The sequence below is a fragment of the Callithrix jacchus genome, chromosome 17 (genome assembly GCF_049354715.1).
Source record: "Callithrix jacchus isolate 240 chromosome 17, calJac240_pri, whole genome shotgun sequence".
Taxonomy (NCBI): domain Eukaryota; kingdom Metazoa; phylum Chordata; class Mammalia; order Primates; family Cebidae; genus Callithrix; species Callithrix jacchus.
Window position 1 is genome coordinate 27,000,155 of NC_133518.1, and position 25,667 is coordinate 27,025,821.

The 25,667-nt window shown below is 34.8% G+C and overlaps 1 protein-coding gene across 1 annotated transcript in view; it reads right to left on the reverse strand.

Annotated features, from left to right (window-relative positions):
• Positions 1–481: 481 nt before the first annotated feature.
• RSRC1 (arginine and serine rich coiled-coil 1) overlaps positions 482–25,667 on the reverse strand; it is a 459,685-nt gene continuing 434,499 nt past the window's right edge. Inside the window, exons 9-11 of the mRNA XM_035278262.3 lie at positions 9,715–9,821; positions 2,430–2,582; positions 482–1,800 (exon numbers count right to left, since the gene is read on the reverse strand). Coding sequence (XP_035134153.2) covers positions 1,708–1,800; positions 2,430–2,582; positions 9,715–9,821 — 353 coding nt within the window. The 3' untranslated portion in view covers positions 482–1,707. The remainder of the gene's footprint in view (positions 1,801–2,429; positions 2,583–9,714; positions 9,822–25,667) is intronic.

A 25,667-nucleotide genomic window follows, 5' to 3' on the forward strand; every position in this document is an offset into this window, starting at 1 on the left:
TTAATAATATATAAAAATGAATCATGTTGAAAATCAGGGAGGAGGGAAGTAGTGACTGAGTTCCTGTAGGGACCATAGTTCAGTTCATTTAAAAAATTTGATTTTCTATCCTCCATGAAAAATTTAGCTTTAAAATACAATTCTATCACAATTCAAGCTTCTGTATTTGGGGTACTTGCCACAGAGGAACACCGATATTAAATATAATTGAAGGAGGCCAGATTTTCAAACTTTTATAGATAAGGAAGATCATGCATATTGAGAAAACTGCCTAGCCCAGCTTCTCTGGAGAATCATTAGTGGCCCAAATGACAACCCATATTCTTGCCCAGACCACTAAAATATACTTTCTAATAAGGTGATAGTACTTCTATAGTTTATAAGTTATACGAAGTATGAAATACAAAATATTTCATAAACTGTAACCCCTTTTTTAAGTCTAAATTGTATACATCTATATTAAAAACCACACAAACCTCAGTTAATTTGGGGCACTTTTATTTACAGCTAAGGAAAAGGAAAACTAGCATCTATTTAGAATGGGAAAGCATGTTTGTATTAAAACAAATATTTAACCATTACTTATTTTCTATACCATTTGCAATTGACTGTAAGTTTTACATTTTTCATTTTCAAGAGAGATCTGAATTTTAGTAGTCCCAGAAATATAAAGAAGATGACTTTAAAATTCCTATGTGTTGGCAGTCCTACCCTGAAGACTTTTGTGCTTATCTTTTTGTCTGAGCTACAGTCTTCACGGAGACTAAATTAGTGTGACTGGATAAGAGAAGAAAATAGAAATGGGAAATATTCATGTCAGCTGTTAAAAACCAGTTTTGTAAAGCAAGGCCTAAAAGTCCTTATCTCTGGCATGTTCAGTATGGAATGCACAGTTGATTGTCATTCAGCTACTAGAGAAAGGTATTCTACAATGGCAGATAACCTTATCAAAACAATTAGCTGGCTTTCTCCACAAGGAATAGCAGTGGGTTAAGTAAGACTGAAGTGAGAGTTCTTATCAGTTTTCTCAGAAATGATTTCTCAATCATGGGTAACCGGCCAACTAGTTAGGTCTAGCATGAACATGTGATTTCTAAGACAATGAGTTGAGATTGCTAACATGTTGCAAAGAAGCATCTAGTAGAAGCTGATCTCTAAGCAAAATCATCAGTTATTTAAGTTTCACATTTTTTTTTTAATAAACATGTTAACATATACATTCTGCTTACATTGTTTAGGGTGCTTTTTATTGTGCCTAAAAATTTGCAATAAGGTGAAATAAAATATTTAAAAATGGTTGAATACCAGATGGAAGATGAAATCTCATTTTTATAGCATGTAATTCAATTCTCATATATGCATAATTAATCAAAATTGTGTCTTTAAATAACATCTTGACATTTTTTGAATTGTACTAAGAAACACTACTATGTACCATTCATTTTAACACTGACTTATTTATGATTAGTTTATTAACAGTGTAACATTTTCATGCAATCTTAAATTTTTTATGTTTTAATTTTCACAGTTTGATTTAATTCAAATCAACAAATATTCAAGCCTGCATGAGAGACAAATGAAAGGAGACTACCTTTATATATAATCAGCAAAATCATTTTTAACAGCAAAAAGTTAATATTTGGGATTTAAAAACCTAAATTTCCAATGTTACTGCTAAATCCAATCAAGTTACATATATTATAAAACTTAGGCCACAGGACTGCCCATTAGTCTTTCTTGTCGGAGAGCAATTAACCTCTTGAACCATCTTTCCTCAGCATCAGCTTTCTCGATAAATAACTGAAATAAAAAAGAAAAAAAAAATGTTATTGTCTCCCAATAACTTGAATTTGACCAAATATGACAGAAATCATCTTTGTAGAATGTATCTCTCAATACAAGATTTGGATACTGTTTAACTCTTGATGACCTCTTAAAGATGACTGTCTATCTAGAATTAGTAATGCTCAGAAATTCTTGGAGTAAAAGAGCTACTTTTATCAACATTACTGGTTAACAATTTTGTACCTTACATTTGTGAAGTTTATTTCCTACAACTTTCCCAAAACACAGAGGAATTACACCATGTCATAAAAGACAGCAAAGTCAGACATAGAACTTTTAGTGCTAGATTTTCAAACACTTCTCATGGTGCTGATCAATTCAGAAAAAAAAAAGCTTCTCTTTTTTCTATTTTTCTTAACCATAGACAGAATAATTCGACAAGTTAGGCAGCATGAGTTGGATCCTACTGTTTTCAATATAGATAACAGTTCTAAAGGCCTGGGGGCCAGATGTCTATTTTTGGCAAGGGAATATGAACCTGTTTCCTCCAATGGTCTTCTTGGTCTTAACACAAAAGGATAACAGTTTGAATTAATTTCAGTTAACTAAACTTCAACTGACATTCTTAAAGTTAAGGATCTTACATTTGGATGGGCCAGGGAATTGTCATCTTGGTACTTGATAGCAGTAGGGATGCTGCTAGGATCTATTTCTTTTTCAGTACTGGGTAGTTCAACAACTGCTGATGCTGGTCCTGATGTTGAAGTTGTCTGTTTCACTTCACTAGGTTCCACTGACTGAAAGAAACAACACGTTCTTCAACACCATACACAATTAGAGTGTCACTTCAATAATATTTCTGATTTTGAATAACAACTGTTCAATTAGTCTCCTTTGAGATGATATTCATCTCTAAAAAGGCCCTACTTTTTGTATTTGTTTTAGAGACAGTTATTTTTATTTTTGTATTTGTTTGTTTTAGTAATAACTATTTTTAGGAATAGAGTTATCTATAGAAATAGAATATAGAAAAAACTGTATTGTATTTGTTTGTTTTAGGAATAAAAAACAAAAAAGGGTTGAGAAAATATTCATCATTTCTTATGATGAGCATATGTTTCTTAAGAAATTGGTACTTATGTGCCTATACTATTGAACTATACATATATTTCTTATATCTAAATTCTATTAATTAAAACAAGCTTGCAACAAATCTCTTCTAGCAGTGAGTTGGCCTCTTTAGGTATGAAAAGTAAATTCAAAGATTATCTTTAAAAACTATCCTTATTGACATATAGAATTCATATACCATACAATTTACCCCTTTAAAGTACATAATTCAATGGCTTTTAGCATATCCATGGAGTTGTGCAATTACCAGAATCAACTTTAGAACATTTTTATCATCCCCCACAAAACTTCCTAACATTAGTAATCAGTACTCATTTCTTCCAACCTCTCCATCCTAGGCAACAATTAATCGCATTTCTCTATGGATTTACCTTTTCTGGACATTTCACATAAAAGGAATCATACAATATGTAGACTTTCATGACTGGTTCTTTCATTTAGCATCATTATTATTTTTTTTTTTTGAGATGAATCTTGCTCTGTTGCCAAGGCTGGAGTGCAGTGGTGCGATCTCGGCTCACCGCAACCTCTGCCTCCCAGGTTCAAGTGATTCTCCTGCCTCAGACTCCCGAATAGCTGAGATTACAGGTGCGTGCCATCATGCTAGGCTAATTTTTGTAATTTTAGTAGAAAGGGGGGTCTTGCCATGTCGGCCAGGCTGGTCTTGAACTCCTGAGCTCAAGTGATCTACCCACCTCGACCTCCCAAAGTGCTGGGATTACAGGTGTGAGCCACTGTGCCCAGCTGCATAATGTTTTTAAGGTTCATCCACATTGCAGTATGTATCACAACTTCATTATTCTTTATTGCTAAATAATGTTTCACTGCATGGATCTACCACATTTTATTTATCCCTCCATCAGTTGATGAACTCAAAGGTTGACTTGGAGCTACTTAAAACATTAAAAAATATATATACAAGTTTAGAAAACAAGGTATGACATACCTTTGGCATAAAATGAAATTCTAGGATTTCTTATACCATCATGCAAACCATAGACTCCCAATTCATTCCACCTTTACTTAGTATTTGCCATGTGCCATGCACTGTACCAAGTGTTGGGGACACAACTAATGAATCATTGTTTCTTCCTTGAAGGAGCCAGAAGGCTAGTGCTTATTCAGCTAAATTTCAATATATTCTTCCCTGAGAAAGAAGGCCAGGGAGTGACTAATTAGCAGCAAGGTTATAGGGATAATATGAAATGGATTAAATGAGAAGCTGAAATTAAAAAGTAAAATTAAATAAAAACAAGAATAAGAGATTAATTCTGTTATGTAGCTTTTTTTTATACCTATTTGTTCCACACCTATTGTTTTTCAATTTCCATTTCTTTTAACTTATCTACTTGTGAACATTTCACTTGTCTGAACAAAGCCCAAAACGATGTCGCTGGGAAAAATATAGAGAGAATAAAATATGCATGAGTCAAACTGTTCTTAGGTTAATTTGTTTTGGAGTTGGAAATTCATTTATTTAACCAGTATTTGTTGAGCACTACTAATTGCTAAGCACGGTGTGTGCAGGCTGAATAAAATAGATATGGTCCCTGTCCCAAGTGGTGATTACATGTTGCCAATGGAGTTGATAGATTATAAATAAATTCCAAAATAATACATAATCACAAATTGTAGTATGTGCTATAAAGGAATATACAAGGTGGTGACAAAGAATGATGGGGATCAGGAAGGGAAAAACATCTACTTTAGATTGGGTGGCTAGGGATGGCTTCTCTAGGAGGTGAAATTTAAGACCTGAAGACTTAGAAGGAGTCAGGCATATGAAGAGGGAGAACAGTTTTCTGGCCAGAGGGAAATGACAAAGATTCTGAGAGAGAAGAGCTTGGTGTCTTTGAAGATCAGAGAAAAGGCCAGAGGGGCTGGTGTATAGTGAGCAAAAGGGACAGAGATACTGCAGTCCACAACTTGGTATATTTCTTCCTTAATTCAGTCACACCATCACTCTGCATGGGTGTCACTTCCAAGCACCATGACAGGAAAATGCCCTCAGGCAGAAAGTTGGATAACTGTGGGACTCGCCTTTTATTTCCCTTCTCTAAAGAATAGCCCTCCTGGGCTGCCTATTGTTACTTTCCTAAAAACAATGCCTCATGTATCTTGTCAAGTTCTATAGCTGTTTATAGTGGGAGGGCAAACTTGATACAGTTATTCTGTAATGGTCAGATGGTCAGTAGTGAAAGTCTACTTAATTCTTGAAAAATACTGTTTTGGCTGCTGCATGGGTCCTGGGCTAAAGAAATGCAAAAGGAAAAACAGGAGGAACAACCAGAGGGCTACTATAAAAGAATGAGATGATGATTTGGATTTGGATGGCGGCTGTGGAGAGTTGAGAGGAGACAAGTTCTGAGCTATTTTGGGGATGATGATATCAAGATCCATTTCTTTTTTTTAAGGCATGTATTTTATTATATTAAAATATACCAGTTTAAAATTTTTATTTTAATGGAAGCTGATCAGCATTCATAGGAGAGATTTATTCCCTTGTGGACAAAAGGGCTAGATATCTGAGGGATAGATATCTGTACAGTCACGTACATTTAGGAATTTTTAGAAAGAGAAATGTATTCTATAAGTTGTTTTCACATGTTAAAATGCTTATGAATACGAAATCTAACAATTGATGCCAATGTTAATGATAATATTAACTTTTACAGACATTTAAACAAATATTTATCAATTTGTTTTGGAAGCTTTATTCTTTTTCTTTTTTTTTTTTTTTTTTGAGACGGAGTTTCGCTCTTGTTACCCAGGCTGGAGTGCAATGGCGCGATCTCGGCTCATCGCAACCTCCGCCTCCTGGGTTCAGGCAATTCTCCTGCCTCAGCCTCCCGAGTAGCTGGGATTACAGGCACGCGCCACCATGCCCAGCTAATTTTTAGTATTTTTAGTAGAGAGGGGTTTCACCATGTTGACCAGGATGGTCTCGATCTCTTGACCTCGTGATCCACCCGCCTCGGCCTCCCAAAGTGCTGGGATTACAGGCTTGAGCCACCGGGAAGCTTTATTCTTATATTTAGGAGCCAGTAATTTTTTCACCAGGTCTCAAACATTTGTATGTCTCCAACACACTGGGCCTAGAAGGTTTGTGGACCTAAGTGATGTTATATTGACCCTTTATACAACTAAGGACATTTAAAAGGCCCAATATTCTGCATAGGGGAAAGTGGGAAATACGCTAATCCAAGAGGTTTAGGACATTGATTTTTCATAGTCTATACTGCCTTACAGAGACTATAAGAGCATATCATTCTGTATATCTTAGCCACGGCATGACAGGGCTTAGCTCCGAGATGCTATCCATGTTAAACTGCCTTAAAAAGATGTGTAGTACTATTATTCTAGTAACCAAAGATGTGGATACCACCTCTGCAGGTAGCAGAGATAAGATTCTACCATATAAACTAAGCAATCTCATTTTGCTTTCACCTACATAGTACATTGATGATTCCTTTGAGAGGTACTTAAACGTAATAGAAGGTGAAGCTCTCAGAGGTTAGATCAGAATATGAAAGTCTGTCTATCTATATAGATTATCTATCTATCTATCTATCTATCTATCTATCTATCTATCTATCTATCTATCTATCTATGATGGAGTCTAGCTCTGTCACCAGGCTGGAATGCAGTGGTGTGATCTTGGCTCATTGCAATCTTTGCTTCCCAGGTTGGTTCAAGCAATTCTCCTGCCTCAGCTTCCCAAGTAGCTGGAATTACAGGCACGTGCCGCCATGTCTAGCAGATTTTTGTAGTTTTAGTACAGATGGGGTTTCACCATGTTGGCCAGGATGGTCTCGATCGCCTAACCTCGTGATCCACCTGCCTTGGTCTCCCAAAGTGCTGGGATTATAGGCATGAGCCACGGTGCCCTGCCAGAAGTTATTTATTTAATAATGGGCAATTAAAACATCTGTAGAGAGAACCACTAATTGCTTCTTTATTTAAGTGAGAAAATCTGCAAGAGAAAATTTTCCCTTGACTATAAAACAAAACATCAAAATGGCCACTATGAAACATCTGGCGTTGAGTAGCGCTGCCACCTGGTGGTTTACTTTGTAAAAATTAGTTCCAAAATCTACTAAGTGGGCCAAAGACCATGCTGCACAGGGTTATTTACTCATCTTTTCTACAAATGTGGGTATCTGCCAGATACAACAATATTAGGGTTGAATAATTGATACTAAGTTTGAAAACAAGCTGCATCTTGGTTCCTCAAGTTAATGACATATCAGGGACTATCAGATTCCCTATTTACTTAGACAAGAGAAATATGATTTCAGAGAGTTGAACTAGTTAAATCAATATGTGTTGCAGGAGACACAGTGTCTAGCATGTCACTGGTAATAGCCACTTCTCTGGTAAAAGCTCCCTAGCTTAATTAGTGGAATTAATACAGCTAAACAAAGATTGTACCAACTGAATGGGCAGCCAGCATAGAAAAGCCTTTTTTAAAGATACAAACTTACATCAAAGTGTACAAAACTGCCCAGGAGAAAAATATGTTGAAACTAGGGTCATGGGTAATTCAGCCCTCAAGAGAGTGAATCCTTGCTATGCATCAGGAATAGTCCATCATACCTCTATATGATCTGGATAAAAGAGTCCACAAGATAATTTACCTCCTTTTGCTAAGTAATCTTCTCATAAATAATTCAGCTTCTGGGGCAACCTGAATCCTTCCCTTATATTGCAGATACAGATATTTTAGAATCTAGGAAGGGATATCACTTTCTAAAGTAATAAACTGTCCCTTTGTTTTATATTTCAGTCAAGTGTGAATTTATTCATTGTTAGACTATCACTGGTCTTCTGATCCCTTTGAAGTGTAGTGACTAACAAAAGTCCAGTAAGATTTTGGACTACTGTACATTCACCAAGATAAATGCTACCTTCTGAAGCTTTCTAGCATGTTCTCCTGTTGGCACCACTTCCTACCTTTCAATGCATGCTTTCTTGGAGGCACTGAATCGAAAATAAGTTTAAGGGGAAAAATTAACAATTAGTGCACCAAGCAAGAAAACGTTTAGTTAAAACCCAGTGTATCGACTATAGAGGAATAAGCATTTCAACAGAATGAGAAGGCTAGTTTATCATAAGAGAGTCCAATAAGAAGGGGGAGGTCAGGTTAAACTTCAGAAAACCAATATGAGGAAAAAAAGTTTCAACATGAATTACAGTAATTCCATTAGGATACATGAATAGCCTTATAATATGTAAGAATAATATTAAATAAAATGGGCAACTGCATTTTATGAATGTCCATTTCACAGTTCCATTTTTTGAGGAGTTGTGGTGGCAAACTACCAAAAGTTCAAAGGAAATCAACAAAATGGCAATGCATGTACCACAGACTATTCAGGGCTACCTAGCCCTATGCCTGGCATATGCTCAATACATCGCTCCTGAATAAATTATTTAAAAAAGTATATGGTAATTGAAAAGACTTTTATCTCACTAAGTGCTAATGGAAACAGGCCAATTTTTACCTATTAGGTCAGTAAACATGACAAACTTGATAGGATTTGGTGTTAACCAAGATATCTGTGGGAGGCAGATATCTCCTTAAACTTTTGGGTGGGAATTTGAATTGGTTGACTGTTTTCAGGAGGTTACTTGGAAACACGTATTAAACAATGTTAACCTTTAACAAGTAATTTATCTTAAAATTTTAAGAAGATAATAAACATGTACGTAAAATCTCTGAAGTTACAACTACTTATTTAATATTAGAGGAAAAATAACCATCAGGAGATATCAGTAGGATACTATACAGCCATTAATACAATTTATGTGTAGAATATTTTAGAGTGTTAATTACAACCAGGTTTTTGTTGTATGAATGCTATTAAAGAATACATGTATTTCCTCGAATGCCTTTTCTTACTTCAATTAGGTTTCCTATAGAACCCTAATTTCTAAAAGCAGTCCTACTAATGAATGAAAGAACACCTAGCCCGGCGCAGTGGCTCAAGCCTGTAATCCCAGCACTTTGGGAGGCCAAGGTGGGTGGATCACGAGGTCAAGAGATCAAGACCATCCTGGTCAACATGGTGAAACCCCGTCTCTACTAAAAATACAAAAAATTAGCTGGGCATGGTGGCGCGTGCCTGTAATCCCAGCTACTCAGGAGGCTGAGGCAGGAGAATTGCCTGAACCCAGGAGGCGGAGGTCACATTGAGCTGAGATCGTGCCATTGCACTGCAGTGAAACTCTGTCTAAAAAAAAAAAAAACCAGAATACCTGTGTGCAGAAGGTATTCAGGGTTAGAAAAAAAAAAAAGAATATCTGAAATATTCAATGGATATAAAATATCAATCAAAGCTCCTCTATCAGAGCCAAATAAATGATAACCATCTGGGCACAGAATGAAGATATATGTGATAATATGGGTATTTGTTTTTATTATTAAAGCCCTTTTGAAACTTTTCTCTAGCAATGTCAATTCGAAAAGTAGATGTATACATTTGAAAAGAATATCATCTATGTTAGGAAATGTGTATTACTGTTACAGAACTATCATGTTGACATATTATTTTGTCTGCTTGAATTTAAAAATAAAAATGACATCGGACACATTTTATAGTATTTTTTTATGCAAGTTAAACTTGTATTAAAGTGACTTAAGTGATTCTCATTTGTTTTCTCTCTCTTAGCTACATGGCTGACACTCTCTTGGCCTACTTCATCTATTAGAAGAAACACATACTATGTTTCCATTAACAAAGCATCTCTTCAGTTAGAATCCAAAGATTTACTCATAATGTGTGGATAAAAACTTACCTTTTTGACTTCTTTACTTGATCTGAATGTCTGCTGAACAAAAGAATCACTTTCAATAGCTTCAATTTCTTTTACTCTTTTTACTTGTTCTACCAGGGTGGCTTGGTCTGAAAAAGAGGGTATAATGTCAGGGTATTTTGGTGTGAGCTTGTTAATAGCACTATACCTAAGTAATATTCTTTCTTTCTATGAAGAAATTTTACTACTTATGAAATTTAATTGGATAAAAGGACATAAGCTACAAGAAACTCCTTTGTTTCCGAGATCCATAAATATAATATTTCTATGAACTAAGACTCATACTCAAAACATAAAACACTGCTAAGAAGGCACTGCTACAATGATCTCAGCTAATCTGGCAGGAAGGCTCTTTCTTAAACGTTTGTTTTAACATTTTATCATGGAAATACATATAAAAGGAATAAGGGCACAGTGAATTTACCTGTACCCAATGCTCAGCTTCTATAACCATTAAATTGCTGTTATTCTTATTTAATCTCTCTATATCTATATCTCAGTTTTTTTGAGTGGATCTGAAATATTTAAAAGTAAATCCTAGGCATCAGACCATTTTACCCCTGATTATTTTAGTAGGCATCTCCCACAGATAAGAACTTAAAAAGAATAATAATTTGACTATAATTTTCACAACTAAAAATATTATCAGTAATTCCTTAATTTGATTACATAGTCCATATTTAATTTTCACTGATTGTAAAAAAGTCTTTTTAGTTAGTTTGTTTGAAATAGGATCCAAACAAGGTCCGCACATTGCAATGGGTTGATAAGTACTTTAAATCTCTTTTTATCACTTTCAGTCCACTGTCTTTCCCTTTCATTGCCACTTATTTATTTTTAAAGAATCTAAATCACGTATCTTGTAAAATTTCTACATTCTGGATCTGGCTGATTTTATCCTCATGATGTTATTTAACATGTTCCTCTATTTCTCAAGTTTTGTGTAAACCACTAGTAAAACCTAAAGGCTTAATTACATTAAGGTTCAATTTCTTTTGGTCAAGAATACATCATACATGACGCTGTATAATTCCTATTACATCATATCAGGATGCACATTTTCTACTTTTAGTGGTTAAGGTTGATCAGTGGGGACAAGGTGAGTCAGTCTGACCCCTTAGAAAGTTCTCCATCAATCTTTCACTTAATAAATTAGCAACATTGTTGCTTTGCGTCATTATTTCATTAGAGGTTGTAAAATGGTGATATTCTATTATTCTTCCTGCATTTATTAGCTCTTTCTTCTATAATAAAGAATATTTCCTCACTCATATTCAGTGACTGTGAAATACAGCCTATATAGGAAAGTCACAATAAATGTTCGATTCTTTCTCTTTATTTATCAATTTTGGTCCAAAGGTGACCAAAGATGAATTTCATGAATTCATGAATATTTGTTTATTTAATGTACTTCAGTCCATGGTATCATTTTCTTATTTTGATGCTTCGAAAGCTTCATTTTTGGGTAGTGGGTCCTCTTGAGGTTGGTTTCTATATCCTTTCAATATAATCCCCAGTAGTTATGGCTTAATAAGAGTTGTAGGATCATCTTGAACAGTTTCTGTCCCAGAGCTGAAAATAGCCATTTCTCCAAAGAAACCAGGTTCCTTATAATGGTAAATGATATTTACAGACAACAATCTGGGTACTAGGGGTATTTAGTTAGCATGAGTTCAAGCTGATATTACCAACCAAATTAAAGATTTTAGGATTATAAAAGTGTTTTATATTTGTTTATCTTTTCTCTTACTGTAAAAATCTTAGGCCCTAATGAAATGACCAAAAGTATTTGTTTTTCTTAATATGTGTATTAATTTCAAAATAACAGGAAAAATATTACTATTAATAACAAGGTGTATTAACCACAGTTTAAACTTCTGTTATGGTCTCCGATCTTTGGATTTATTCCACTGCTAGAATGCCAAAATACTATGCTCTAAAGTCATAAAATAATTATCTTCATAATTATGCTATCAATTTGATACACAATTAGGGTTATTTGTTTCAGTTTATTGAAAAAATTTTTTAGGTTTTGCTTTGTGATTAATGATAATTTTTTAGTTGCCAAAAATATTTACATAATTCTAGGGTCAAAATTTAAAACATCATTCAGAAGTCCAGAATGCCCCTAGTTCTCACTTCAATTTAGAGGTAATTGTTTTTACTAAGTTTGTGTTTACCCCTCTGTTGTTTATTTTTGAAAATATAAATATACATATTCTTTTCTTGCTTACATAGAATTAGCATACTACATACTGCTATGTATATTACATTTTTCACTTAATATTTTTTCAATCTCACTCCATAGCAGCTAAGAGAGAATCTATATTCTGTTTTACAATTACACAGTATTCTATTTTAATGACGGTTTTTTCCACTAATGCCCTATGAATGGTTGTTTCTACTCTTTTGCTTTCATAGTTATTGCTTTAATAAATAGCCATTGTGCATGTGTAATTTCATATTTTTGTATTTTCTTATTTTTATATTTCAGTTTTTTTCACATGCTAGCTGGGCAGAAAAAAATACAACGACTCACACCCTTGCTGTTTAAATTCATTTTAGGCTGTCATGAATACACAATTGAATTAGGAGCGACCGTATACTTAACTAAGACACTTAAAAATTTTGGGATTTAGGGCTCATGGATAATAGTCACATATACTTAATAATAGTAATAACTGGTTTGATATGAAGGTGGAGTATTTTGCAAACTAATTTTTATAGCAGCTTTATTCTGAAAAGGTTAAATGTTGTTATATAGATGAATATAAAGAGTATTAAAGGAAATTTGGTTTCATATATTCAACAAAAATAGTATCTGACAAAATCTTTGTCTCAACTTTTGACCAATTACAATTTATAATTATACAGTGTTACGTAAGCTCCAGTCCATTTATGGGAAAGATGGCTCTTATGAAGATGTGTCCCTGACAGCTGAAACCAGTCTTTTCTCTTGTGAGAAATCACATGAGAATGGAATACTTGGAAGTAGCAGCTACCACAGCCAATACTCCCATCTTTGGAAAAATATATCTTCCCACATAATAAAAGCAAGTACTGTCCAAGGGCCACGTAAGAGTGAATAGTCCCACATGCTTTATACAATGAAAGTTCCTCTAGACTTTAATTGTGCAATGTACTAATTAAGCAGGTGAAATGAAAGTTCTTTGCCCAGCTAATTTATTAATATTAACACATCCCATACAAGCAGATACATTTTTAATTAATTATATGTATAATAATGTTAATATAGCAGAGGAAAGTCATAATGGGTACTATTCTGTATAATCCACCTTTAATGTCAATATGAAAATATTTGTTTGTACAGGTATTAATTTCACTAGGATTATTTCACAGTCACTAATTCCCAACCAAAAGAAATTATTTCTGACTTCAGAATGATGTCTCATATGAATGAAATGTTGGATCTCTTGAGTTTTTTTCTCTAAACATATTCTCTACTTGGAATGCAAAGGACATCATTAGTATTAAATGTCAGAGGTGACCTCACAAACAGTACTTGATATCTAAAGTTTGCAGTGTTTTGTAGCTTTAAATTTGGATATACAACCAGCTCCTGATACAAATAAAAGTATTATCACAGAGGCTTGTCAAAGCCAGTATGCTTAGCAGAATAGCACTGGAAACATTATAAAGGAAAGAAGGAGAAAGATTACAGAAAAATAGGACATTATCTTTGTACTTCTTTAAAGATCACTTCAGAACTAACAAAGTGACAGAGCAGGCAGGAGAAAGCCAGTTTGCCTTACTTACAATACAAAAATACACTAACACAGCTTTTGTGTTTCAATGTGGGAATAATTTTACTGGTTGTAAGAGGATGATATTTAAATTACAATTTGAAAGATTCATGGGAGATTTACATTTTCGGCTTTATAATACCTCAGCTCTATCCTGTATGAAAATAGACATAAAAATGTTTCAAATTGCTTCTTACTCAAAATTCTAATGTGAATGTCCACAAATGCATGTCTTGAGTATAACACTGTCATTTTGGGAAGTAGAAAAAAAACATCAATAATATATATTACATTGTTTTAAATTCAGTTTCTTAGGTTATTCAAGTCAATTTGTCATTTAACAATTTTGAGCCAATTTGAAGATTGGGAAAATGTAATTTAATGAGTTATTGTTTATATGTGCTGTATAAATGCCTAACACACATGTAGTATCTTATATTTATTGGCCATAAAGTAAAATTAAAGACAAGTAACAAAGTTACTGGGAGAATTAGTATTATAGGATGTTTTAAAATATTTACATGGTAAACATGTAGGAAACATAACCATTAGCACTTGATGATTTCTTAGTAAACACATTATTGGTAAATAAAATGACTTCCAAATGGCATTTGCTAGATGTTAACAGAAGGGATATATACTTCATAGTAAAATAAAAAATAAAATCAGAAAGCCAAGTCATTATATACCAAAACAATCAATACTAACTCAAAGTAAAGAAAACCATTTTCCTTTTGTGATGAAAAATTAAAAAAATATTTTATTAGTTACTGTTGATGTTATAATATAAAAATTAGGCTCCCCTACTTAAGTTATATTTGACAATTTCACATTTTATAACATTTACAGAGTGTTCTCTTAAAATATTATCAAATGTTATACAAATTTAAAAATTAATAAATAAAGATGAGAAGGTCCAATATAAATCTTTCATTTGAAAAGAAAATTTTACTCTTTTCATACTGCATTTGTAGATTATAACATAAACCAATCTTCTCTAACAGCAGTACCAGGCTGAGAACTGCAGATGGCACTATTGCCCCAGATGTGATGACAAGTAACAACCAGCAACTTCAACTGACTCCTTTTAAATATTATTAATATTTTATGAATTTCCCCAAAGTTAAAATCCATTTTATGTTACAAAAAATTTGGGTCAGTTGGCCCCACAGTTATTGAGTTACTTATGTTACTATTCTTGAAAAAATTATATACTAATAGTATTGCTATAAATGCATGAATAATACAAAAGATTATCTTATTTTCATATTAAATTAACTCAAATTTTAGTCAAGAATGAAACATTTATAAAATTCCTTTTTATGTTATAAGACAGATAATACAAAAACTGAAATGTAAAGCATTTTCAAGTGCTTTACAAGAATGAAAAAAAAGCAAACAGTAATACATTTGTACGGTAAAGCTGGCTGGCTATTCAATACAACTTGAGAACAAACAAAACATCTCATAAAGCTTACTTGGATTTTTAAAGTTTTAAAGGTAATTTCTCATAAACACAGATTTCAAATAAGCAAGCACGTTCAATTGTTTTCCCTTTCAAAACAATACATTTTAAATGTTTCTTTCAAAACCCACACAAGGCAAGCATCATAAATCCATCCAACGCCAGCATTTTGAGGTTGTTCATGAGACCAATATTGCCCAGAACAAATTTCCAGAACTGATAAACACGAACAATTTAAAAGATGAGAAAACTTAGGTGGAATTTTCTAGAAAACTTGGGCTTTTCTAGTAATCTTCTGGAAGCTTATGCTACAGGACCATGTTACAAATGCCAATGAGGTTCCTGAAGTGTCTCTGAAAGCAACTCTACTTGGAAGGGATCCAGGACAAACTCACCTTAAATTGCTTACTATATCAGATTAAGTAATAGGAATAATGTTAATGTGACTGTATCAATGAAGAAGAATTTCTGTTAAATATTTCAATAAGTGCAAGTGAGCTGGGTATCAGGCTAGGCTTTATTAAAAACAAAATCTACAGTGAATGTCTCATTCAGCTCTTCTCACCTGCAGTGCTCTCACTCTTAATACTCCCTGTCATTTAAGGCCATGCCTGATGTCTACCTTGTGATGATGCCCCTCCTTGCCACCTGTGAGGAAGAGGGCCTTTTCTGTAATTTATTTGGCTTTTAGCATATGCTGCCTTGCTAATCTCTTCTTCAGTGAAAGCTTCTCCCCAGCTAGAGGGAACATACCTCTTTGTGTCACCTCTAGAACTTAGTGGAGTGTACTCTGTTATTTAGTAAGCAGTCAATAAACATTTGTTGAATAACTGAAAATTAAAGGGCAGTAAAGTTGCCATTAAAAAATAAAACTTCATGGAAGAAAATGTCAAATTATAAAAAGTTTGTGTAACTTAAAAAATTAGGCTGTGTGTGTGGTGGCTCATACCTGTAATCCCAGCACTTTGGGAGGCCAAGGCAGAGGATTGGCCGAGGTTAGGAGCTCGAGACCAGCCTGGCCAACATGGTGAAACCCTGTCCCTACTAAAAATACCAAAAATTAGCCAGGTGTGGTGGTGAGCGCCTGTAGTCCCAACTACCTAGGAGGCTGAGGCAGGAGAATGGCTTGAACCCAGGAGGTGGAGGTTGCAGTGGGCCGAGATTGTGCCACTGCATTCCAGCCTGGACGATAAGAGCAAAACTTCATCTCAAAAAGCAATTAAAGGCCGGGCGCGGTGGCTCAAGCCTGTAATCCCAGCACTTTGGGAGGCCGAGGTGGGTGGATCACGAGGTCAAGAGATCGGGACCGTCCTGGTCACCATGGTGAAACCCCGTCTGTACTAAAAATACAAAAAAAAATAGCTGGGCGTGGTGCTGCGCGCCTGTAATCCCAGCTACTCGGGAGGCTGAGGCAGGAGAATTGCCTGAACCCAGGAGGCGGAGGTAGCGATGAGCTGAGATCGCGCCATTGCACTCCAGCCTGGGTAACGAGAGCGAAACTCCATCTCAAAAAAAAAAAAAAAAAAAAGCAATTAAAAAAATAAATAAAGATAAATGTCTTTCAGTGGTGAGTTGTAAGGGCTCTGGGTTTGAGCGATCTGGGTTAAACCCTGTCTCGGCTGTGTACTAGCTGCTTGGGCAGGTGGTTCAAACTGTGTTGATCTTCGCTTTCTCATCTATGACATGGAGATAATAATAGCCTACATCACAGGATGGTTGAGAGATTCCCCCCTTCATCTTCCCCCTCTTCTTCTCTTTTCAAAAAAGTGAGCACATTCAATGTACCAGGCATTGTTCCACATACTAGGACTTGGAAATGAATGAGTTTCTTCCTTCATGAGCTTATGACTTAAGGGGGAGATAAATAATAAACAAGTAAATAATGTAATGTCAAGGAAAATAGAGCAGGCTAGACGGCTAGAAAGAAGGAAAGGAAACTATTTCAGATGGGGTAGCCAGAGAAGAACACTCTGACATTGTGATATTTCAGAAGGCAAAAATGCTATGAAAAGGCAAGCCACAAAAATCTGGCAGTTGATACTTGTGCTGAGCACAGGGGTAGGGAAGCATTAAAAGCACTTACCAAATGAGAGCTGTTCATACTAAGGTGCTAATTTAGTAATAGTACTAAAGACATGGACGTTGGCTAAAATGTTCTTACATAAACCTCTACATTTCTGACAGTATCGTTCATAATTAGCTGGCAATATTTTTGAGTTCAGGCAAGCAGAAATTGGCTTTAGCTCATATATCTTCTGGTAAACCTGTGGTGTGGCAGGATATGGAAATGATAGGAGGGTGAGAGGAGTGGAAGCAATGGAGGACCAGGCCGCACACATCTATAAGAAGGCACAAAAGGCCCAGCTGAATTTTATCACGCAGCAAGACACTGGAGGACCCTGTGACTCACTGAATATTGTGGGCTGAGTAGAGAAATGGTATTTTGCTGACACATGGTTACCCAGGCTTCAGTGACTCAAGAGATGGAAGATCCTGCCACTTCCTACTGAATATCTTATAACATGAACTACCCAAAATGACAGTTATGTGGTAGAAACCATGTTTTAAAGCAAACATGTTTTGTGTGTGTGTGTGTGTGTGTATAGAAATTTTTATTTTGATCGATATATGTAATATCTTTCCAGTGGGGAAGGTCATAGAAGTGAATTCTTCATTTAAGCCATTGTTTAAAAGGCCAGATGAGCTGTTCTGGTAGCAGAAGCAGTAACAGTAACAGAAACTTAAGGCACTCTGTGCTGAGCACTTCACATGGATTACCTCATTTAAATATAATGACCGTGAGGAATAATACTGTTATCCTCTCTGTAAAGATGAGAAACGGGCTAATAAATAACTTGGCCACTGTCACATGGCTAGCTGGTGGTAGAACTGGGACTCAATTCCTGAATTGTGACCTAGTCATTATTTTTCAGTCAAATGAATTCTTTACCCTCTCCTGCCAAGCAACAAATTATTTTTCCCCACTCCATTTAAAATAAATAGTAAATATTCTTGGTATTATGTTTATTCTGCATTTTAATGCTTACTCCTTCAGTAAAATACAACATAGCTTTATTTATAGGGGAGATATATATATATACATATACACACACAAATATAATATACATATATGTATCATACTCTTCTGGCATTATCTTGAGCTAGGTTACAAATGTGTATTTTCAGAATCTTTAATTTGAAATTTGAAAATTTTAAAGAGACATATACACATCCCTTTAAGCCCGCAAACAACCTAAGTAGGAAATTGTCACTTTAAGTTGCTCGTTACTGTTCAGCAATCGTTACAAAAACAAGAATAGTTTCTGTGAATTTGGTTAAACCAATAACCACTACATAGTTCCAAAATGTAGACTATTGCCTTATGCTTATTGCAAATGTAATCAACGTAGGTAGTTAAATCCACTTTAATAGAGTGGTAAGAATTCATAATCCCAACAAAACTAAAGCTACTGAAGTTTTCTTATTTTAATAGGGTAGGAAAAAGGAATATAGTTTGAGGTATACCAGATTAATAGGTCAGAATACAGATTCTGCAGTTGCTGTTTGCTGTCCATTTTAATTCTGGAATCCTTATTGACTCTAATTAAAATTCTGTAGACGGAAGAGTTGTATGTTTCTAAGGAACCTGCAGTGAATGCTGTCTGCCAGCCATCTCCAAACACCCCATAACCACACACAGCTCGCCTGTCAGGAGAGCTAATGCAGACATCGCAGGGCACACCACATTTGTCACTGTGGCTAATATCAGAGATACGCAGCTCTTTTTTCTTAGCACACAAAAGCAAGATATGTAATTCAATGCTCAATTTACCCTTGTCTCGCAGGAGATTTTTCCCCGCTAATTGATAGAAATTAAGCCATTAATCAAGCCACTAGCCATCATTCAAACCAGGAAAGATGAATACAAACTTTCATCATAACCACCTTCCCCATTTTAGTGTTCATTAGCATTAATTTTTAATGCAATTATGCTATTCTTTTACGCTGAGCTCATAAATTACTGCTCTTTTGTTGCTGGCTGGCCTTGTAAAATCCAAACTAATGCTTTGTGCTCTGATCTTAAAGGCAATTACTAGGTTCTTCTATCTTTTATATCTTTGCATCCCCAATAACCTTTATATATAATGAACATCCATGACTGACTATGCCTGTTTTTTTAAATGCTTCTATATAAATCTCTATGAATATATAAATGCAGTCAAATGTGTCTAAAATAAACATATATATATATATACACATACCACATACATTACAAAATACAAACATTAATATAAAAATAAGATCTCACAAAGTCATACTGAAGTTCTGGTTCAAATATAAAGTTATGATTTCTCACGATAAAAACATAGTGCACTGTTGTATTAAAGTTATACTTTTTATGAGAAATTAGAGAAAACAGGAATATTAACAGTGGCTAATTATTATACCTATCTGCAAGGATGGAACAGCTACTAAAAACAGAAATAACAACTTTGAATTTCAAAAGCCCCCTTAGTTCTTTATCCAAGTTTACTGTCTCATGTTTAAATTCTTATTTTTAAAAAACTGTGTTGAACTTGAAAATCAACGAGAAGGAAATGAGGAATATCAGAAGATTGGAAAAGTGCTTTTATAAGCACATATAATAACTCCAGAGTCTTATATTTTACAAAGCGGATGTATGGGTTTATTAGAGAATGGTAGTAAAATGAAAAGAGTTTCCAGAAATAAATATTGAACCCAGAGGCAACTAGTCTACTTAGTTCTGTATCCTACAGAAGGCAACAAGATGTATTCTCCTTATATTCCCCAAAAAGCATTGATATGGGTTATTCCTATGTGCAAAGGAGATTAAACAATAAAACCTCCAACTCTCTTCTTGCATCATCCCATTAATGTCTTTGCCATTGTTTACAAGTTTTTATGTCTGGCCACCCACTAGCTAGAGAAAGGGTACATGTATGGCATTAATATTAATTAACTAAAACTTACTGGAAGATGTTAGCAGTGCTGATGTTGGTGCCAGCCCAGTTACCCTTGAGTTACATAGTTGCAACCTACCTCTTACACCATGGAACTGGGAGTATGTTCAGAAGTGGGGAGTATATTCAGAAGTCTTGTACCGACAACAACAACAAAAAAGATTTTGAATCATTAACTTCGTAAGATACAGATACGGTGATGACTGACTTGAATTAAACTTTTATTTCCTCTCATGGTTATTTACTAGCTTTCATCTTTCATAAAAAGTCCTACTTGGATTAGAAGCAGTTAGGCTAAATTCTGTAAGGACTGGATTCCCTGAACCAGGAGACTTGTTATGCAAGGAGAAGCAGACAGCCTAAGTCTGAGATTTTTGTGATCTGTTCCTCTAGGATGTCAGAAGCAAATGGATACCCAAAATAATAATATTTGAACATTAGTCAGTATAAAGTTATAAGTTCTAATACCTCTTCTTGCAAACATATTGTGTTTGGCCTATAAGCTTAGAGAAAATAGTCTATGGCCCCATGTGCCTTAATTTCTCTGAACAGAGCTAATAAAAACACTGAGGTTCAGAAATAGGAATTAAAATTAATTTAGTTAACATGTATTTATGCTATGTGCTAGCTAGGTGTTGGAGATTTCTGGATGAGATTTCCAATTGCTCTCTCAGAGTTCACTGGCAAATCAAACTAATTCTTATTTAGAATTTTTATTTTCAAGCAGTTAAGACCTGACTATTTGTTATGGGTAAGTATAGGGATCTGTTGTGTTTGCAAAGTGCCTCTGCATGTTTCACTTGATCCTAAAAGACCATAGTTTTTGGTAATAAATTATATACTCATTTCTAAGTTTAAGACATACTATAGAGCTAGAGCTTGTATATGAAAGCAAGTCTTAGTACTTCAAATATCCTCTGTGCTTCCCATTGCACTAGGTGGCTCTGTAGCCTTTTAATCTTAACCTTAAATGATTAATAGTTATGACTGTATGTGCTTATTTATCAATTGTATATACAATTTTGATTAAACAGAGGTGGGGCAGCAGATGGGAGATGATATTAATTTCTCTTTGCTAAAAGCAGAGTATTTTGCTATAATATCAATAACGAAGTGCATCATATAAAATCAAAAGGTTTAAAGAAATCACCAAATACTTCAAATTGTACTTAAAATATAACTGTACCATCAAAGCATACAATTTGATGAGTTTTGGTATATGTTAATCCTGTGTTACCACCGTAACAATCAATATACAGAACATGTCTATTGTCACCAAGAATTTTACTGTGTCTCTCTGCAGTCAACTTCTATCTCTCCCCCGACCCCAGCCAACTGCAGATCTGCCACCTGCCATTTTAGATTAGTCTGCATTTTCTAGACTTTCATATAAATTGCATACTCTTTCATATCTGATGTCTTTCACTCAGCAAAATGTTTTTGAGATAAATCCATGTTTTTGGGTACATCTATAGTAATGCTAGAATTCTATTATATGAATATCTGTAATTTTAAAAATCCATTCACCTGTGGATGAACATTTGGGTTGTTTCCAGTTTCTGGGTTTTGACAATAAGGTTGCTATAACATTCATCTACAACTCTTTGTGTGAACATGTTTTTATTTCTCTTAGATAGTAAATACTGCCCTAATATCGAAATGGTTGGGTTGTATGGTAGATACAGGGTTAACTTTATAAGACACTGCCAAACTGATTTTCAAAGTGGTTATACCATTTTATGTTCCCAGCAGCAGTGTAGAAGAGTACTGGTGCTCCACACCTTCATCAACAGTTGACATTATCAGATTTTAACTCATAGCCATTCTAATTGGTATACTGTATTTCCTTGCTGTTTTAATTTGCCTTTCTCTGATGACTAATGATATTGAGCAATTTTCATAAGATTATTGGCCATTCATTCTTTTCTGATCTGTTCAAATCTATTCTTCATCGCTTAACTGGTTGTTTTATTAAGTTATGCGTTCTTTATATATACTGAATTGAAGTCCTTTGTCAATACGTATTGCCAATATTTGTTTCCATTCTATGGCTTGCCTTTTTGTTTCTTTTTTTTTTTTTTTTTTTCAGATGGAGTTTTGCTCTTGTTGCCCAGGCTGGAGTATAGTGGTGGAATTTTGGCTCACAGAAACCTCTGCCTCCTGGGTTCAAGCAATTCTCCTGCCTCAGCCTCCTGAGTAGCTGGGACTACAGGCCTGCACCACCAAACCCAGCTAATTTTATATTTTTAGAAGACACAGGTTTCTCCATGTTGGTCAGGCTGGTCTCGAACTCCTGACCTCAGGTGATCCACCTGCCTGGGCCTCCCAAAGTGCTAGAATTACAGGCGTGAGCCGCCATGCCCAGCTGTCTTTTTGTTTCTTAAAGGTATCTTTCAAAAGGCAAAATGTTTGCATTTTTTGTGTCTTATCCAACAAATCTTTGCCTACTCAAGACTGCAAAAATTTTTCTAGGAGTTCTATAGTTTTAGCTTTTATAATTAGGTTTATAATACATTTCAAGCTAATTCTTATAAGACCCACATTTTTCTGCTGTGAAACTCAAGCTAATTGTTACATATGATGTGAGGTAAGGATCAATGTTTCTTTTTCTCAGTTAGAATATCTAGTTTTTTTAGTATCATCTTTTGAAAGACTTTCCATTCCCAATTGAAATTGCCCTGGTAGTTCTGCGGAAATTTTTTTTTTTTTTTGCGACAGAGCTCTGTTGTCAGGCTGGAGTGCAATGGCGCAATCTTGCCCACAGCAACCTCTGCCTCCTGAGTTCATGATTCCTTTGCCTCAGCCTCCTGAGTAGCTGGGTCTATAGGCATGCACCAATACGTCCAGCTAATTTTTTTGTGTTTTAGTAGAGATGGGGTTTCACCATCTTGGCCAGCATGGTCTCAATCTTCTGACCTTGTGATCTGCCTGCCTTGGCCTCCCAAAGTTCTGAGATTACAGGCATGAGCCACCGCACCCAGCCCTGTTGAAAATTAATTGGCCATATATATGAGGGTTGAACAGGATCTCTCTACCCTGTTTCATTGTTTCATTGTTCTATATAAGGAGTCTTTAAAAGTTCATGGAAAAAAGTTCATGGAAAATGCACATTATAGAAAAACTGTATGGATTTCAATTTTGTTTGCATCAAAATAAACTTGTACAAACTTGTTATAACATGTCTGAACAGGATCTAGTTTGAGGGACTAAGAGGATAAAATATCAGTTTGAAAACAATCCTTATCAGAATATGAATTCTGCAAAAATTGAAGGAAGAAGAAACATTAAACTTATAATGAAGCTTGGGTGAAAGAATGGTGAAATCACTGATGCTTTATGACACATTTATGAGACAATGTCCCAAAGAAATCAGCAGTTTACAAATCATTTTAAGAAGGGATGAGATTATATTGAAGGTAAAGCCTGCAGCAGCAGACCAGGGACATAAATTCACACAAAAAAAATCATCTTGTTTGTGTCCTAATTGAAGAGGACTGATGATTAACAACACAAACAATAGCCAACACCACAGACATCTCAATTGGTTTAGCTTACATAATTCTGACTGAAAAATTAAAGTTAAGCAAACTTTCCAATTGACGATGAGTGCCAAAAATGTTATGCCCACATCAGCTGCAGACAAGAGCAGAGATTTCAAGAAAATTATAAACAGATGAGATAAAATTCTTCAAAGAATTGTAACAGAAGATGAAACATGGCTTTACCAGTATGATGCTGAAGACAAAGCCCAATCAAAGCAATGTCAACCAGGAGGAAGTGGTCCAGTCTAAGTAAAAGCAGGCTGGTAAAGAGCCAAGGTCATGGCAACACTTTTTTGGGATGCTCAAGGCATTTTGCTTATTAACTTCCTGAAGGGCCAAAGGATGATATATGTACTTATTGAGAGTACTTTAAGAAAAGTGGCCAAAGCTTTAGCAGGTAAATGTCTGGGAAAGCTTCACCAGAGAGTTCTTCCCACTATGACAGTGCTCCTGCTCATTCCTCTTATCAAACAAGGGCAACGTTGTGGGAGTTTTGATGGGAAATCATTAGGTATCCACATTACTGTCGTAATTTGGCTCCTTCTGACTTCTCTTTTTACTTCCTAATCATAAAAAAATCTTAAAAAGCACCCATTCATCCTCAGTTAATAATGTAAAAAAGACTTCATTAACATAGTTACATTCCCAGGACCCTCAGTGTTTGAGGGTTGAACTAAATGGCTGGTATCATTGCTTACAAGAGTGTCTAGACCCTGCTGGAGCTTACAACGACAGATACAGTTTATAATTTGATTCTTTTAATTCCATTTTCATGAACATTTAAAAGTTCCCTCCTATGTCTATCCTTACAGTAATATACAGTCTTGATTACTGTAATTTTATATAGTGAGTCTTAAAACAGGGAGTATAAGACATCTAACTATTCTTTTTAAAAATTACTTTAATTATTAAAGGTTGTTTTCATTTCATATAAAATTGACTTCAAATAGAAACTTTGCTCCTACTACTATACTATATGTTGAAATTTAGTATTGGGATACAAAGTCTTATATATAATAAGATATAATTCCAGAAATAAGTTAAAATACAAATGATTAATAAAGTAAGAGGCTTTTCATAGTTTAGTAGGTACAACACTTAAAAAATGCCTATTACTTAAATCAACTTTAAAAATAGTTTCTGCAAACGGATCAATTTATAAAAACGTTATTGCTCACGAATAGATACTGCTATTGCAACTCTTTATTTCTTCTGATTTTAGAGCCAAAAATTGAGTCATGTTCATGTTACTTTATAAAGGAGTTGCCATATTAGAACATAATGGTCTAAATGGCTAAAAACAATGTTGATGCCAAGTTTTTTTCTGATTTGGTCAATGAGTGTAGTCTGGAAAATGTATTCAGGTGTCACTGATGACAGACAAATCAAAAGGGAGAATAAAGGATGACAGACTAATAGAGAAGGCAACTTTTTCGGGACTTTAAAGAACTTAGGGTGAGTATATATATTTAAGAGTCTGAACCATGAGGGAAAATTCTAACTGTCCAGGGAAAACATGAAGCATGAAGACCTCAAATCAAATGGATGAATAATCTCCACTCCTCAAACCATTATTTAAGAAGTAACATACATATGTATACTAAACTGTGTTCTGAAATCTGTAATTATAATCTCTTTTCCATTTGCTCATCATTTTGACAGTACTTTATCCTCAATTCAGCTTATTCTTTCAAAGAAATTGGAATAAGATTCTTGGCTAGACAAGCCCTAAATGCCACATGATCTTTATTATGAGAGTATGGTGGGGCTGGATGCAGTGGTTCCTGCCTGTAATCTTAGTGTTCTGGAAGGCTATAGTGGAAGAATAACTTGCAAGCCCATGAGTTCAAGGCTGCAGTGAGCCATGATTGTGCCACTGCATTTGAGCCAGGATGACAAAGCGAGACCTGTCTCAAAGGAAAAAAAAAAAAGTAGGCCTTGTGTGTTTTTGTATGTTGAAATACAGTTGGTCAAACTGTATCAAGGAATATATATGATTATTATTTATTGCTGCTTATTTTGGACAAGACTTAAATCTTCATAATGAAAATTATATGAAATTAATTATATGAGAATCAGTCGAGTTAGAATTTCTATGCACAGCTGTCTAACTTTTTTCAATTAAAATACTCTGGTGAGGTAGCCTAATGATTTCATTAAAAAAATTCTACTTATAGAAAAA